Source organism: Macaca mulatta, chromosome 11, assembly GCF_049350105.2.
Source record: "Macaca mulatta isolate MMU2019108-1 chromosome 11, T2T-MMU8v2.0, whole genome shotgun sequence".
NCBI classification, from domain to species: domain Eukaryota; kingdom Metazoa; phylum Chordata; class Mammalia; order Primates; family Cercopithecidae; genus Macaca; species Macaca mulatta.
In genome coordinates, this window is record NC_133416.1 from 6,942,922 (window position 1) to 6,961,115 (window position 18,194).

At 47.3% G+C, this 18,194-nt stretch overlaps 1 protein-coding gene across 4 annotated transcripts in view; it reads right to left on the reverse strand.

Annotated features, from left to right (window-relative positions):
- VWF (von Willebrand factor) overlaps nucleotides 1-18,194 on the reverse strand; it is a 185,576-nt gene that overhangs the window by 59,804 nt on the left and 107,578 nt on the right. For all 4 annotated transcript variants that reach the window (NM_001243086.1, XM_077953080.1, XM_077953081.1 and 1 more), the window contains 12 exon segments: nucleotides 2,687-2,864; nucleotides 3,159-3,202; nucleotides 4,671-4,835; nucleotides 7,139-7,282; nucleotides 7,563-7,703; nucleotides 7,801-7,917; nucleotides 9,325-10,703; nucleotides 13,422-13,557; nucleotides 14,257-14,415; nucleotides 15,140-15,296; nucleotides 17,078-17,191; nucleotides 17,406-17,546. In NM_001243086.1, the coding sequence (NP_001230015.1) occupies nucleotides 2,687-2,864; nucleotides 3,159-3,202; nucleotides 4,671-4,835; nucleotides 7,139-7,282; nucleotides 7,563-7,703; nucleotides 7,801-7,917; nucleotides 9,325-10,703; nucleotides 13,422-13,557; nucleotides 14,257-14,415; nucleotides 15,140-15,296; nucleotides 17,078-17,191; nucleotides 17,406-17,546 (2,875 nt within the window).

Sequence of the window (18,194 nt, forward strand, 5' to 3'; positions counted from 1 at the left end):
AAAACCAAACTTAAACACTGATATGTAAAACTTGAAATTAGAAAACTCCTAAAAGAAAACACAAGAACTTTGCAACATCGGTCTTGGCGACGATTTCTTGGATATCGTTGCCAAAATCAAGACAACAAAAGCAAAAATAGACAAGTGGGACTACATCAAACTAAAAAGCTTCTGTGCAGCCAATCAATCAACCAAATAAAAAGGCAGCCTACAGAATGGAAGAAAACATTTGCAAACCATACATTTGATAAAGCGTTAATATCCAAAATATATTAGGAACTCACACAACTCAATAGCAAAAAAATAAATAAATAAATGCAAATAACCCAATGTTAAAATGAGCAATGGACTTGAAAAGACATTTCTCCAAAGAAACATCCAAAAAGTCAATTATATGAAAAAAGAATTCAACATTACTGATCATCAGGGAAATGCAAATCAAAACCATAAAGAGGTATCACCTCATACATGTTAGAATGGCCATTACCCACCCACCCCCCCCCCCCCACACACACACACACACACATACACCAAGAAATACCAAGTGTTAACAAGAATGTGGAGAAACTGAAACCCTTGTGCATTGATGGTGAGAATGTAAAGTGGTGTAGCCACTACGGAAAACAGTAAGAAGTTTCCTCAAAAAATTAAAACTAGTATTGGCATATGACCCAGCAATCCCACTTCTGGGTATTCATCCAAAAGCATTGAAATCAGGATCTCAAAAAGAGACCTACACTTCCATGTTCATTGCAACATTATTCACAACAGCCAAGAGGTGGAAATAATCCAAATGCACATCAGTGGACAAATGGATAAAGAAAATGTGGTATATACATGCAATGGAATATTATTCAGTCTTTAGAAAGAAGGAAATCCTTTCATATGCCACAACATAGATGAACTTTGAGGACATTAAGCTAAGTGAAATTAGCCAGTCACAGAAGGATAACTACTGCATGAACCCACTTATAGGAGATATCTAAAATAGTCAAATTCATAGAAGCAAAAAGCAGAATGGTGGTTGCGGGGGTTAGGGGAAGGAGAAAAAGAGAAGTTGCTGTTCAATGGGCATAGTTTCAGTCACACAAAACAAAAACTTTTAGAGATCTGCTGTACAACTTGCAAATAGCTAACAATATTGTATTGTACACTTGCAAATTTATTAAGGGGGTAGATCTTAGGTGTTTTTATCACAAATTTTCTAATGGAAAAATAGGGAAAGGCATGAGCAGAAAATTCACAAAATTAAACCAAAAAATGGCAATTAAACATATGAAAAAATGTTTAACTTAACTCATCATTAGAGAAATGAATTTCAAGTATACTGAGATGCCATTTCTTTCCTGAAAAGTAAGAAATTTGCAAAAACAATAAAATAAAAACTGTAACCACACACTCCCTCAGCAAGGCTGTGGAGAAGCATGCACTCTCACACCTCGCTGATGGAAAAGCAAACAGATGGACATTCCAGTTCTGCACAACCACATCTCACCTGTCAGATGAGAATCTGGGAATATCTAAGGGGAACTTCACACGCACTTATCTTTTGACCCAAAAATCTCATTTCTAGGAATCTACCCTGAAGACACACCTCCAACCATATGAAAATTCGTATGTTCAGGTTTACTCATTGCAGCATTGTTTGTCATTACAAAACGCTGGAAACAGCCTAAATGCACATGCATAGAAGAACAGTTGGGTAACCTGTGGTACGCAATAAAGTACTAGGAAGCTCTCTTTGAAATGACATCGAGTAATTTCCAGGATATGCTTTCAATCAAAACAGGCAAAGCTCTTTGTACAGAGAAAAGCTGACCATACCCTCCTTCCCAGAGGCAGGCAGCCCAAATTGGGACTGGGAGGTGTTTTAACTCTAACCAAATTCAAAGTTTTGATTATTACACAAGAGTGGGTATCTAATTATCAATTGAGACTTTGTCTTATGACTTAAAAGTAACTATAGATTTCTTTATGAATAAACAGAAATAACATAAGGTCTGGTGGAGTTTTCACCTAGACCAAGAGGGAAATTTATCTCCCTAAATAAATTCTACAGGGAGAGTGAGCTATAACATACAGTTTTGATTGTATCCCACCAGTTATGTCTGTTCAGCATAAAGGTTACAATCCACTGCTGAGTCATGGTCACCATAAGCAGTCATTTCTCCCAAACATGAGACAGAAGGCTAACCCAGCCCACGGATGAAATGCTCTCCGCAAGTGTACATGAGATGGATTTTAAATATTTCCTCCTCTTAATCCAGGCCACCTTGGTAATGTACTGTTGCTATAGGTGTGGTTGGAGAGTTTTCTGGGAAGTGTCTCTCTCACTGCTATACTTCCACTGCTACACCCTGAATACATAGATTCCTAAAGGTTGACTTGCCAACAGCCAAGCTGAGCACTGACCTCAGAAAAGCAATTCTTCCTTCTGGTTATGCATATTCTGGGGAAGTGCCTTCCAAAGACAGAGAAAGAGGGCAGTGATCCCTGAGACTGGTTGAAAGCACGTCCAAAGAGCACAGGAGGAAAGGAAGGTGAGTGAAGGTAGCACTATGTATGTGGTGATGAGGGAAAGGGTACTTCTGGGCTGGTTGGTGCTTGCTCTACTTTTCTGCACAGCCAAGCTAAAAGCACTGCCCCTTTGACACTGCCCTAGCAGCTGGAGAAGCAAAGGACTCACAGGGGCAGGTCCAGCGGCAGCCACAGGTCTCTTCCACTTTAACAGGGGACTGACTGTTGGGGCATGAAGGCCTCAGCCCCCGGTCACAGTTGACCCGATGACTCTCCAGTAAGGTCTGGCCATCTGGCTGGCAAGTCACGGTGTGGCACTGGTCTGGCAAGGTCCAGATGTCCCCAGGCTGCGGAAGCAAACAGCAGATTCAGGCAGGGAATAAAGATGAGGTACTCCAACTCTAAGCCTATCTGCCAGATAACTGACTCCCAGAATTGAACACAGGCCTACACAGCAAGGCGGCCTCCTGTACATGAGAAGGGGAAGAAAAACACAAAATGTACAGACGGACCCTCAAAAACAACATAGTAGTAACAGGAAGCACTGGACTAAGACCAAAGGAGGAAAAATTAACCAGTGGGAACAAGAGCCCCAAACACATCTCTAATCTTTCTTTCAAAGTCAACAGAAAGGAACTTACCCTCCTCTCATTCCCATCCTCATCCATGCAAATCCTAACAAATCCTGCAACAGACACAAATATGATCTTAGTTCCCATCTTTCACCCAGAAATTCTGAACCATTCACAATGTCTGCTAAAGCAACCTGGTCTAGTTTTTGAAGTCATCTCAACTCTTCTGAAAAGAAGCTGAACAAGGTTAACAGTGGAGACACAGGGACACAAGGCTAAGAGGTGGTCATCCTGTAGTTCTTCAGACATGCTCTGCGGTTATTAATAATTATGATGCCAATAACAGTGATAACTGGCAATAACTACAGCTTACACTGTCATTATCTTAGTTCACATGTAGATCATGCCAGGGAAGGGGAAGGTGGGGAGACGAAGCAAGATCCTGGAAACCTGAAAGAGATCTACTTGAAGATGCCTACCCAAGAGACCTGCCATCTCTCTGTGCAGCTATTAGCTGTTAAGTCAAAATTTGCATAGAGCAAATTTTACCCTTTAAGGGCAAACTTGCATTGACTTATTCCCCTGAAGGACAGTAGCTCTATGCAGGTTCTGACTTACAGCTAGTAACGGGAAAATATACAAACCCAGCCCCAAAAAGCATATGTGTGTGTGTATATACATATATGTGCATATACACATATATATATAATGTATATACGTACATTTCATAAACATGTAATTCATATACATATGTATACACGTATATATGTATACACGTGTGTGTGTGTGTGTATATATATATACTTTTTTTTTTTTTTGAGAGAGTCTCACTCTGTCACCCAGGCTGGAGTGCATTGGCACAATCTCAGCTCACTGCAACTTCTGCCTCCTAGGTTCAGGCGATTCTCCTGCCTCAGCCTCCCGAGTAGCTGGGACTACAGGTGTGTGCCACCACACCTGGCTACTTTTATGGATTTTTAGTAGAGATGGGGTTTCAACGTGTTAGCCAAGATGGTCTCTATCTCCTGACCTTATGATCCGCCCACCTCGGCCTCCAAAAGTGCTGGGATTACAGACGTGAGCCACCACGCCTGGCCAAAAGCATATTTTTTTTAAGTTTCTAACCTGAAATCAACTTAAACTCTGGTACTTTGATATGAGTCGCCACGTTATTGTATTTCTAAAGCCCTTTATACCCATGTTGAGGGTGAGTCTAGGCCCATGGGGAAGAAGACTGTATCTACAGAATGCTGGGGTTCCTTGCTTATGTCTTCTGATTCTTTTGTCCAAGATCCCTCCTACACAAATAAGCTCAGGCTCTCTCTGCCAAGTCCACATGGACAATTAGAGTGGGAAAAGGACCATACACAGAAAGTTTTCTGCTGGCCCCATGAGGGTTTGTGGTATAAACCTCCCAGGAGCAGAAACTTAAAAGTCCTGGTCTACATAATAATTTTCATTCAAGGCCAAATCTTACGCATGGGCACCCCCGGGGTCTCTTGAATAGTGCTTTTGTTTCTATGGTGGGTTTGTTTCGGAGCCTTTTTTTGAGAGAAGTAAGAAAGGTATTATAAGACTCACCAGAGCACAGTTTGTGGAGGAACGAATTGCCCAAGGTGACCATGGTAGGGAGGTCTTCGATTCGCTGGAGCTTCACCACGTTAGAGTTACCTGCTGGGCCTGCCAAGATCCTTAGCTGGGCTGCATCGTAGCGATCTCCAATTCCAATAGGGAATACTGTCACTCCTAGAGTTAGCAAAGAGACAGGAAAGGATGCTTGACGTTATATCCAGCATCTGAACAGAGCCTCATGTTTTCCAGGCTGGTCACATACACCAGCCCTACGAGGAAGATATTCAGTCAACAGATATTAATGAGCTCCTACTCTGTGTCAGGTACTATTGCAAGCAATAGGATACAGCAGTGAACCAAGCATATAAAGTCCCTCCCTGTCCCCCGTCCTCATGGATAGACAGACAACAAACACACAATCAAAGTAAATACATAGAATTTCAGATGTGGATAAATGCTTAGGAAAAAAACAAAATGAGATGAGGAGGATGAGAATGCCCAGGGCTGAGGTGTGGGTGACTGTTGCATACATGGCAGTTGGAGAAGCACTTGGTGAAAAGATGGCATCTGAGCAGAGACCTAATACAAGGATGGAAGGAGCCAAGACGATATCTGAGGGAGGGACATCCCAAGCACAGAGAAGAGTGAGTGCAAACGCCCCAGAGCAGAAGTGTGACTGCATGCTCCTGGGGGCTGGGGAGAGGGGGACAAGCAAGAGAGGGAAAGGGCATGGATCAGGCAATGCTCCATTGGCCATGGTAAGGACTCACTATGTTCTGTGAATGAAACAAAGCCAGCCAAGACGACAGAGCAGAGGCGCAGGAGCTGACTTTGATTTTAAAGGGCCACTGCAGCTCCTGTGCTGAGAATGAGCTGCAGGGGACAAAGGTAGAAGGTGGGGTTCCAGTTAAACAGCTATTTCAATAGTCCAGGTGAAAGATGATGGGGACTTGGATTGAGGTGACCCTGGTGGACATGGTGTGGAGTGGTGTAACTCTCAATGTGTTTTGAAGATGGAGCTATAGTTTATTCGTGGCTTGCATGGAGGTATCAGGAAAAAGGAAGAAGAATCAAGGATGCTGAGCTTTTTGAACTGAACAACTGGAAGGCTGGAATTGCCCTTTTCTAAGATGAGAAAGACGGATGTGAAAATCAGGAGTTTAGTTTTGCCTGTTAGAGCATGCAAGCTGAATTGAGGAGATATGAATTTCAAAGAGATGTATAAATATATTTAGACTCATGACACTGAACTAGACCACCAAGGAATTGGTGTATGTAAGAAGAGAAGAGAAAATATCACGGGGCTGAGCCCAGAGAATGTGCATGCTCATTTACACATGAGAAACCAAGGCTTTGGACAGTTAAATGACTTGCTCTGGATCATGTCCACTTCCTCAAGACCACAACTGCTTCCTTTCCCAATGAAAATCTTTCTTTGGATTCTTGATACTAAAGGAGAAAAAAATCTCCATCCTGAAATTCCTCAATTCAGCTCTCCAGAAATTTCTAGGAATTTGCAATGTGCTTCAGGTTGGAGCGGATTTTCTACTAGCAGCTTTTCAGTTATTGTAAGTTTGTTATATTATCCAAATATTTATCCTTTCCCTTTTAGTGTCCTTTACCCTAAAATCATAGATTTCATAAACATGTCACATTCATTCACTCAACAAACATTAAATGGTCACCTATTTTGTGCATCATACACAGATGATACAAAAATAAGCAAGATCTTCCCTTGCCTTCAAAGAACTCCCAGTTTTTTACAAGGAACAGATACGTTACAAATGATACAATACAATATGATTTGCACATTTTGAGTAGCTCATATGTGACGTAGAGAACAGAGCAAATAACTGTCTCAGGAAGAACATCAGGAAGACAACAGAGAAAAGACAGGGTTCTGACAGCACTCCTAGGCAGGGTTCTGAAAGATTAACTGTTCTCCAGGTGGCATCCTGTTGATATTAAGAACATGATGAGCACATGTTCTCATGGAGCACAAGGCTGGACATGTGGATCCTTTCCTCTCCTACAGCATGATCCTTTGTTTCTCCATCCATTCAACCCTGCCAAGCCCATTAGCCTGGTACCAGGAAGGAACTCTAAATACATGAAAGTCCCCACAATGAATCACTCTGGCCTCAGACATGACATTTTAGTAAAAGACCACGAATCCTCCTTTAGAAAGGAAGGGCGTAGAGGTAGGATCACTCCTGGACACAAAGGGAAAATGTGGAGAAATTAAAGGTTATAATTAGTCATAAAGATGTAGTATCAACACACACTTATTATTGTTTGGTTTCCAAATCACATTGTGATCGGATAATTTCCTGCTGTTTGATACCAGGACAGAGGTCGGTACTGAGTATATTTAGTATCAGCCACAACATCCAAAAGTAACCCCAGCCCACTTTTAATCCTCTATCATTTCTGAAGTCTCGCTCTCCTGAATTGAGGACCGTACACCAGATTCTTACTGTTGGATCTGGCGGCATCAGCTGCTGCATCCACCGCATCCACAGAGACGTCCATGACCAGGATGACCACCGCCTTCGAGGCTCCCGGCCTGGCACCATGCATTTCTGAAGTCAAGTATCGCACAGCAAAGCCCAAAGCATCCCCTGAGGATGGAGAACAGATCACGCCGAGTCAGTACTGGCTGCGGCTGGACACCCTGTCTCACGGAGGATCCTTAAGTTACTCAAAAGCTGAATGATTCAGAGACTCCGAGGAACACCCAGTTGAGATCTGGAAGAGACCTGGAAGAGCATCTAGCCCCTCACTTTCCAGAAGAAACTAAGGCCAAGAAGCAAAGTGACTGGCCGAGGTCACACAGTCATTTATGCCAAAAATTAGAAGCATAATGGAGGTTCTGCATCCAGCCTGTGGCACCAACGTTACCGATTTGGCTGGGGCCTCCCTCCCGCTGCATGACGTCCACAAGGCTCAGCAAATGGGCTTTCTCCGGGGCCACGTTCCACGGCACATCAATGGTGGTGATGCTTCCATACTGGAGCACTGACACCTGAGTGAGATGAGGCCCTAAACGGAACGAGAAAATGGGGATTATTCTGAATCAACTGGAGCCCCAAAAAGAGCCTCTTCATCACCGGCTGCTTCAGGTGCCTTGCTCACTCACCTATATTGGCTTTTGAAATGAAAGCCTTGGCAAAACTCTTCATTTCATCAAAATAAGCAGCTGGGAAACTGGAGGAGCCATCTAGGAGAAGGATCACGTCCAGGGGCTGGCTGCAGTCTGCAATGACAACCAGGAAGGTGAGCACACAGGTGCCAGCAGGGACACTGGCCGCCAGGCCTACAACCTGAAATCCAATAGGATCTACAGGGCACGCTGACCACGTGGCACCACCAAGGGCGGGGGAGTGCCTTCATGAGTGCAAGGGCAACGTGGGCCAGGGAGGAGGGGATGGGAGAGATGGAGTTCCTGGGGCCTGACTACCTCAGGATTGGAGACATTGAGAAGACTCCGATTCTACCCAAAGGAAGTTTGAATGTCTACAAATAAAAGCGGCAGGCATGGACTTCCTCAGTAACAAGGGGCTACCACTTTTCTAGAATTGAGTAAAATACTGGCCTGGCAATACAAGGAGACTGCAAAAGGAAATGGAGCGGCAGCCCCTCCCTGGACAATGAGCTGCTGTCCTCAGATCTTGCAGGGCAGGTGAACATACTGTGATTATTCCAGCTACAAATGCCTAGTGCTCCTCTTAGTGTCTGAGCACATCTGAGATTTGATGAAATGATGTAATTGTTGCTTTCCTCAGCAAAAATATTACAAGAATTTAAATCTATGAACATGAATAAAAACAAAGAAACGAAAGTACTGACAAGTGTGAGACTCAAAAGATACTAAAAGATACTAAAAGAAGGCTAGTTATTCTGGGATGGTCCCAAACACATCGAATAAAGATGTTCAGGAACTAGGAATGGATTAGACGCCAGCGTCAGTAAAAGGTAGTAATATAGCAGTGCGAGCAAGCATTTTTTTGAGCACTTGTCATGTGTCAGATACTATTTTTAAGCACGTAGATGCTATTATTATCCCCATTTTATACATGAGGAGACTGATATACAAAGAGGTTAAGTACTTGCCCAAGATTACCCAGCTAGCAAGTGGCAGAGACAAGATTCAAACTAAGGCAGTCTGACACCAGTTTCTGAGACTGCACCTGCTACCTGGCACCTGACTTCCTGGTCTCGCCCTGAAGAATGTCAGCTACTCAGAATAATTTCACCCACCCAATATGGTCAAAAGGAAGCTTATCATCACCACCTTTAACAGAGGTTACCTTGAAGGCAGAGGGTGGAATTGGGTGGGGAAGAGGCTGTGTGATAAAGACAGACTTGTTTTTTTACTCCTTACTGGTATTGTTTAAATGTTAACAATAGGCTTCCATTACCTTTGAATTTATATAAGCACGCACAATAAGAAAAGATCTTCCCCCGAAAAAGGATCACAGTTTGTCTCCCTGCCAGGGAGGTGAGGAAACACGGGCCCTTTGAAGGCAAGGTTCAACCAAGGGCACACAGAGCAGGGAAGCCAGGATTAGAACCCGAGTCGTATCTCGGCAGATGCATGCAGCACCAAGGCCACGCCAGCCCTCGCCCAGCCCTCCCACCTGCACACAAGGTGCCAGCATACCAGGGGCAGGGGAGAGGGTGGGGATCTTCAGCCCCTCTCCGGAGCAGCAGCTCTGCAGCACCAGGTCAGGAGCCTCTCGGGGAAGCGTCTCAAAGTCCTGGATGAGGATGGGGGCATTGGGCCAGCCAATCCTCTCCAGCTCCTGTACATTGGCATGAGGGCCCACTCCAATGGGCACCACCTGGATGTCTCCAGGCAACCTCTTGATCTCATCAGAGGCAGGATTTCCGGTGACCATGTAGACAAGGTTGGGCGCCTGCTCCCGGTCACCCTGGCTGACCAAGAAGCTGTGCTCGGAGAGGTACTGCAGGGCCAGCCCAGTGTTGGTCCTGTTGCCGCCCTGGTAGCGGATCTCTCGCACCCGCTGCAGGATGTCCCCTTTGGACTGTGCCTCGCTGAAGGGGTACTCCACCGCCACTGTATAGGAGTACTGCAGTACCGTGACGTGGATGCCGTCCTGGCCCACATCCATCCGCTGAATCACCTCCTCCATGAACTCCTTGCTCCTGTTAAAGTCGGCTTCACCAATTTTGTCCGATCCTTCCAGGACAAATGCCACATCCAGAACCATGGAATTCCTCTTGGGCCCCAGGGTTGAAACCCCCAAAAGCCCTGAGCCCACAGTGACTTGTGCCATGTCGGGGGGCAGAGTAGGAGGAGGGGCTTCAGGGGCAAGGTCACAGAGGTAGCTAACAATCTCATCCCTTTGCTGCTCCAGCTCATCCACACCGCTCAGCACGAAGGCCTTGTTCTCAGGGGACTGCTTCTCAATGAGGTGGATCTGCTTGAGGTTGGCATGGGGCCCAATGCCCACCGGGATTACGATGACCTTCTTCTTCTTCAGGCCCTGGACATAGCGGACAAAGTTCCGGGACATCCGTTGGGGCTCCTGGCTGGCCATCAGGAGCAGGGCGATGCGGGAGGCTTCAGGGCGGTCGATCTTGCCAAAGATTTGGAACAGTGTGTATTTCAAGACCTCACTGGTGGAGGCCACCTGGCTGCCTGCATACTTCACCTGGCTGGCAATGCGCCGCAGCTCTGATGGTCGTTTCCGGTCCTTGAGCCCGATGTAGGCATGGGAGCCATCATGGTACTCCACGACGGCCACGCGGACCCACTTCTGGGAGATGCGCAGCCGCTCCATCATGTCCACCACAAAGGCCTTCAGCACTTCAAACTCAGCCTCGGACAGCCTGGAGGAGCCATCCAGCAGGAAGACCAGGTCCAGTAGCCTGCTGCAGTAGAAATCGTGCAAGGGCGGTTCCGAGATGTCCTCCACATACGGAGTGGTGGGGCTCACCGGGGCATCTGTGGGAGGCACCACAAGGCCTCCCGGCTCCTCGCAGGCTTCACAGGTGAGGTTGACACCATCACAGTGGCTGCAGCAAAGAGCGAAGAAATTGAAATGGTTCAGGAAGAACCTATGGACACTTCTGAGCCCTATAGTGTACGACCACTTCCATATTCCCACAGAATCTCCTGCCTGTTCCACCTGAACTTGAGATCCCATGGACCATTCCATACCCAAGTGAGATGTCACTATTTAACATCTGTCCCCAAATAGCATGCACCCCCCACACACACACACACAAAATACACACGTAGCAGACTTCCTTTGACTCTAGAAACCAAAGCTTTAGCCCATCCTGGGACATGAAAAAATATATTCGTTGTTCTAGGCCATCCACACAGCCACTCAAAGCTGATTTCTTTTCAACCTACATCTTTAGCAACATGAATACTTAATTATAATCCAAGCCTTCTTACAAATGTCTCCAAGAGCAAATGTTACTAAAATGTGGACACTAACCTGTGCTTGTAAATGTTCTGTCGAAGATAAATGCTTTACAGTCCATATTCTAACAGAATATAAAGTTTTGTTTTGTTTTTTTTTTTTTCTTTGAGACGGAGTCTCACTCTGTCACCCAGGCTGGAGTGCAGTGGCGCGATCTCGGCTGACTGCAAGCTCCACCTCCCAGGTTTATGCCATTCTCCTGCCTCAGCCTCCTGAGTAGCTGGGACTACAGGCACCCGCCACCACGCCCAGCTCATTTTTTGTATTTTTAGTAGAGACGGGGTTTCACCGTGTTAGCCAGGATGGTCTCGATCTCCTGACCTTATGATCCGCCCACCTCAGCCTCCCAAAGTGCTGGGATTACAGGTATGAGCCACTACGCCCAGCTATTGTATGAATTTTAAAACATGTTTAATATGTTGAGCCCTAAGGGAGAGAGAAAAAATTGGAGCAAAAACATTGTGGAAAGATGAATAAAGATTCAAAACCCCAGTTTTATCTAGCAGAACAAATTATTTGGAAGTAGTAGACAGAGGTCCCCAAGATGTTAGGCCTAGGAAAAGACATTCGCTCATGCCTCCAGCAGACATAGGATAAGCACCTCTCATGTGCCGGGTACTGGCCAGGCTCTGTGCCCAGCCCCAAGCACACACCACAAGTCTGTAGCAGAGCAGTGGCCCCACACCCGTTCTCCCCGAGATTCCTCTCCTCGCAGCTCTGGGCTGTGTAGACAGGAGACAAGGCTGTGACCACAAAAGGCCCAGGACTGCAGACCCATGTGGTGACGGCCTGGGGGGATCTGGAGACAATGCTGGGGAACTAAGGGACTCTGGGAGTCACCAATATTAGAGACTTCTGGACGGCTGAAACACCTAAACCAGGATCTATTGGTTCTGAATTCATTTCTTTTTGGTTCCTAATTCACAAACTCCTACGCTAACATGCCAAATTTCCAGGCTCTGCTGGTAACATCACCTTGTTGCCAGCGTCCTGGAAAGTGGCAAGACCTGCCAGACCACAGGTGAAATCAAGTGGCCCTGTGTGGTGAAGACCAATGTGGGCCCAGATCATCTCTTCGGACTCTCAGCCCTGGAGGCACCTGGCCTTCAGCACTCCCAGTAAAGCTGAAAAGATGGCAGTGCCCTGAGCCTGGGAAGTGTCCCCCTGTGGCTTGATCCCAGGTGATGCCCCCAGCCTGCTGTGGGCCTACTGTCCACACACTGCTTGAGCTTCAGCATGCACTGTGGCAGCTGCCTCTGCCCGTGTGCCAGCAAAGGAGGTGGGGAGAGGGCTCAAAGCTCTCATGCCTTTTTGGCACAGAACCCCAAGCCAGCATCAGAATCACCCCACCCTTTGCTCCCTACAGTCCCTGTTTCAGCATACAGAGTGTGCGCAGGCAGAGTCTTACTAGGAAGTTAATTCCTCCTTCCTGTGATCCACGAGATTTACTGCTTCAATCCTTGGTTAACGGTGCGTGAGTGACATACTTTCTAGTTTCCTGTGTTTGCTAGAAAACTCACCGCAGGCAGTGTTCGTTCTTGTTTGTACAGATGGTGGTGGCAGGATCTGACTCTGGCAGCTGTGACCATAGCCCCTCCCCAGCAAATTTACGTTCTCAAGTTTAAGTTCCCAGAAGGCTTGATCAGTGTGTCAGGGAGTGGTGTTGAATAGATCTGGATTTTAATTAATGTTCCCTACTTATGAGCAGGACTTCAGAGGGCTCAGAGCTCACCCTGAGGACTCCTTCTCACCTCCCCAAAGGCCAGTTTCCCAGAGGCAAGTCCAGTGAGAACCCAGGGTGAGAGCAACGAGCACATTCCCTCCCTATTATGACAGCCACACCCTGCGACCTTGACTATGGCCCCCACGAGGTTCTTACTACCCTGAGGGCCCTGGGTTCCATCTCACTTTCCTGAGTCCCCACCTCCAGGAAAAAAGAAATCTGATTTTTATGGACACCTGTGCTCAGACTAGTCATGACCTACAAGGACAGTGAGGGACCACACCCCACCTTCAGTGAGAAAAGCAAAAACCTCTTAGGACTTAAAAGCCTATTAAGAGCAAAAACACTGTGGAGGAATATATGCGGAGGAAGCAGTCTAGCCTATCCCTAAAGAAAAAGTAGCAAACCCTAGGAACAAACAAAACAATAAACTAAACAATGAATTAAATAAACAAACAAAACAAACTCAATCTCTCAACTCATGTAGCTAGGACTTTTTACCCAAAACCTAGTCTCTGAGCTGGCCCCCGGAGAAGCAATAAGATTCATCACTCCAAACGACCCCGAAATCTGTTTTACCAAATCTGGCAGTGCTCAGGGTCGCTGGGATTCAAGGTGACTTTCTTTCCTGAGGCAAAACGCCGGCCAGCCGCCTCACACACCGGGCAGTCTTCGGGGCTGACGCAGGTCTGCAAAAGCTCATCCAGGATTTTCCCTGCAAAAGAAAGCTCTCATTAGGAACCAAACTGCTCCCCTTTCCCACGAGGAAGCCTCACTTTTAACTAAAAGGGAGAAGCCAACTCCTTCTCCTGCCCTAGAAGCCAGCTTCTCCTGCCCACACCCCAGGGGTCACCCCGCCACTCAAGGAGCATCTTTCCTCCTTGTGCTTTGACTGATCCCTCTGCAAAACTGGGAATAGGGGTTCCCTCACCCTACCCCACCTCCCCAAGCCTCAGGACAAATGAAATCTTATCTCCAGGGCTCTTTCCGCTCTTCTGAATAACGCCTTCAGTAACTCTAGAGCTGTGCTGTACCATATGATAGTCACAAACTGCATGTGGCTATTTAAATTCAGTAAAATTCAGTAAAATTCAAAATTCAGTTTCTCAGACACACTCGTCACAGTTACATTCAATACAACATTCCCCCACTGCAGAAAGTTCTATCGGCAGGGGCGGCTTTAGACGAGAATCCCATAAATAGGCACATAAAAGCATTTTAGAGGAGCTCGACTTGGGAAAAATCAGTTGGCCTGACTCTGATGAAAGAACCCGTGGAGACAGCCTGTGGCAGGGTTGCAGGTCAGAGACGGGACATGGCCGGTGGAGGCTGAGATGAAGCAAGACCTAGAAGCACCTTTCCACCCATCCCTATCCCATCCCACCAGCCCGACCCCCAGGGATAGAGGCCTCACCTGGAGGGCAGTGGGCATGGCAGCCCTCCACACACTGCACAGGGCAGGCCAGCGGCTCAGGGTGCTGGCACGTGACTCGACAGGCAGGTGCGCAGCTGTTATAGCGCCACTCACACTCATACCCGTTCTCCCGGAGATTCCTCTCCTCGCAGCTCTGGGCTGTGTAGACAGGAGACAAGGCTGTGACCACAAAAGGCCCAGGACTGCAGATCCATGTGGTGATGGCCCTGGGGCATCTGGAGATAATGTTGGGGAACTAAGGGACTCTGGGAGTCACCAATATTAGAGACTTCTGGATGGTTGAAGCACCTCAACCAGAATCTATTGGTTCTGAATTCATTTCTTTATTTTCGTAGAGATACGGTCTTGCTGTGTTGCCCAGGCTGGTCTTGAACTCCTGAGCTCAAGGAATCCTCCGGCCTCAGTCTCCCAAAACACTGGGATTACAGGTGTGAGTCACTGTGCCTGGCCCAGTTTTCTACATAAAAACATTAAGTTGGTTACATCCAAAGAAAGAAGACTCTATAGACATGAATGTATGAGTTGATCACTCATATTGGCAAATATAATTGTGCCTAATTAAAGACATAAATCGACTTCCTTCTTTTTCCATCAGTATTCCCTCTTCTCCTTCTGCCAGAATCTCTCCAGAAGAAAAATCTCCACATATTCATGCCTTGAATCCATGTCCTGCCTCACCCATAATATGAACTTCTTACTAAGCCAACATCTTAACCCTCCTTAGCTCTTGGCCATCCAGTTCCAACTAGAGCTCTGTCTTCTCTCTCCCATGAAGGTATCCTCCTGCACTCACAAGGTCTTAAAGCACAGACACATGGGAAGAAGGGACGGCATCTGAGAACATGAGTGCGTCAGGACTCACGGCACAACGTGGCTGTCCTCCAGGTCACCACCTTGCCGTGCTGGGCACACACGTGAGCATAGGCAGCAATGGTGTCGCAGAAGCAGGCGCAGTCCCCAATGGACTCACAGGAGCAGGTGTCGTATATGCAGACATCCAGGAATGGCTCGGGGTCCACCTGCAAAGGCAGCCTCAGATGGCCCAGGCCTATGGCCAGGTGTCAGGAACTCTGGCTCTTAGTCTGGGTGCAAATGTTCTGATGGTCAATTTAAGGGTAAGGGGGCGTCCAGGTAGAAGGAGAAATGTAGCTCAATGGTCTCAAAGAGGAAATGGGAGGGAAGGAAAGATTCTTAGTTTCTAATCTGCATTCCAGCAAGAAAGGCTGAATAATGCAGGGCTGTTGGCCTTTTGCAGAACACGATGAGCCAGAGAGTTTTCCAGAAGAACATTCCCTCTGTCCCTCTGCCTACCTCCCTGTCTCAGCCACCCGTCTGTCCTCACAACCCACTCTTAGCCTCATGAGCATTTGGGTGTTTTTACAAAAACAGACACATACGTGCTGGTCACTGTCTGTCTTTGCCTCATTTCAGCAAAGAGAATGGGGAAATGCATCAGACCCCTGCAGCTGCCTCACCGCCATGGGGCAGGTATGCGGGACAACAGGGCCTAGACTCTGATTCCAAATCCAGTTCAACCAGTTCCCACCTTTCCTCGTCCCCGAAATACGCCTCTACACACACTGGACTTTCTCAGGGCAGTTATGACAGAAAATGAATTCATTCACTGAGTGGGTCCTTGTTTCCAAGACGTTCCAAGAGTCTCAATGTCCCCAACTCCTCCCCTGTCCTCACTCTTCCAACTCAGATGCCCACAATTTCCACCAAACCAGGGAATGTAAGAATCCTTTGGAGTACCTCAGACTGAAAATCACTGGACAGAGAATTGAGGTCCATGTTTTCAACCAGTCTCCAGTCTCTCCCACATTGGTGGTGCTACACAGCAGCCTGTATGTATGCATGGCTGTGTGTGTACATAGACTTCTGTATTCACATGTGCCCACGTCCACATATGTGTACCCACATACATGCAGCAGATAAGAGACAACTGCACTATGGTCGGGCACGGTGGCTCACACCTGTAATCCCAGCACTTTGGGAGGCCAAGGTGGGTAGATCACCTAAGGTCAGGAGTTCAAGGCCAGCCTGACCAACATGGTGAAATATCGTCTCTACTAAAAATACAAAAATTAGCTGGGCATAGTGACAGGAGCCTGTAATCCCAGTTGCTCAGGAGGCTGAGGCAGGAGAATCGCTTGAACCCGGGAGGCAGAGGCTACACTAAGCCAAGATCATGCCATTGCACTCCAGCCTGGGCAACAGAGCGAGACTGTCTCAAAAAAAAAAAAAAAAAAAAAAAAAAAGGAGAGACAACTGCACTTAACCTTGGGGAAATCCTCCTTGTCATTGGAAAGAAAGATGCAAAAATAAGTCATAATATGAGGACTCAAAATCACCAAAATTAAGACCAGAAAAGAATTTCTGTGAGACAAGAAATGGGCCCCAAGAGCTTTTGGGGAGTGGGACAGGAAGGTCTTTTGGTCTGGACAAATGCAGCAGTAACAGGAAAAGGGAATCTCTGGCTCCAGTGTTGAAAACAAGATACTTCAATATGAGAATGAATCCTAAGACTGGGGCCGAAAGAGAAGCACTGGCACATGCCAAGGGGAGTTACTTCTCATGCAGAAGGAAATGTTTCGCCAGGCATTGCTTCCTCTAGAAACTGTTGATTTTACTTTTTGTTTCCCAGATTGAAAGCCAAGAAAAAAACTGAAGTGGTGTCTTGGTGCAGATAATGTCAAGACACCAGGGTAGTGTCCATGTTAGAAGGTCACGCTCAGTGTCGATACCACCGGGCCAAGCCTTGGGGCCATCTGCTTCCCACTACCTTCAAGGTCCTCACCAGCTTGTTGCAGTCCTGGAAGACATCACTGGTAAGGATTCTACAGGAGGAATCCACCATCGTCTGCTTCATGAGGTTGTTATGGCAGGTGGCAGGGGATGAGTCCAGAGGCACCTGGGAACCAGGCAAGAGACAGGCCAGCCGTCAACTGGTGAGACTGGGGTTACTGAGCCCAGAAGGAGCCCAGAGACCCTCCCCTCCTCACCCTGCAGCCACCTGAAGGTCATACCGCCCACAAGCCTCTTCCAGCCCCCATGAGAATGGGGACAGGGGGACATTCCAGGAAGCAGGCTCTTGGGCTCTGTCCACACAAGAGACCCAGACGTACTTTTCTGGTGTCAGCACACTGCGAGCTCACTTTCCAGGAGTTCCCAAAGTCCACGGGGTCTTCCTCCACTTGAAGGTTGCTGCTGGTGAGGTCATTGTTCTGGATGCCATCAAAATTCCCACACAGGCCACACACTTTCTCCTTGAGAGACAAGTTGAGGGGATCAGCACCATCCAGCCCAGGGGCATGCTCCCCGCCTCGGGGGAAAAGGGAACGTTCCTGGCGGCAATGGCGGCAGAGGGCATTCAAGGAAGAGGAGGAGCAGGACAGAGACTCAGAGGAGGCCCGAGGTGGGCACCAAAGACTTGCCATTGCCAAGACCTATTCCTGAGCTTCCTTGCTGGTCCCATTTTATTTAAAGCTACGGAAACAGAGAGAGGCAACATGCCCAGGTCACATAGTCAGCCAAGGGCAGAGGTGGGAATCAGGCATCCTTGGCCCCGAGATCACTGGTGGGAACTGTCACTGTCCCCGACAAGCATAGAAGCAGAGAGAGGAGCCAGTTCCACTTCTCCACCAATGGAGGTGTAGGGGTCTGAGGACGGAACGTCACAGAACTGCCTGCCTCTGGGCAGGTGAGTCCCCTTGCCTGGAGAACTGCAGCCTGTTCAGACCAGGCTGGGCAGAATTCTGCTCTATCGCAAATGTCATCAGGAAGGTGTGTCTCACCTCTCTCCATGTTCACCCATCATGGAGTGCAACATGCAACGAGTTCTGAAAAAGCAGTTAATGAGTGAGAAACAAGTAAACACTATGGAAAGAGGAGGGAAAAGTTCTAGTGTTCTGTAG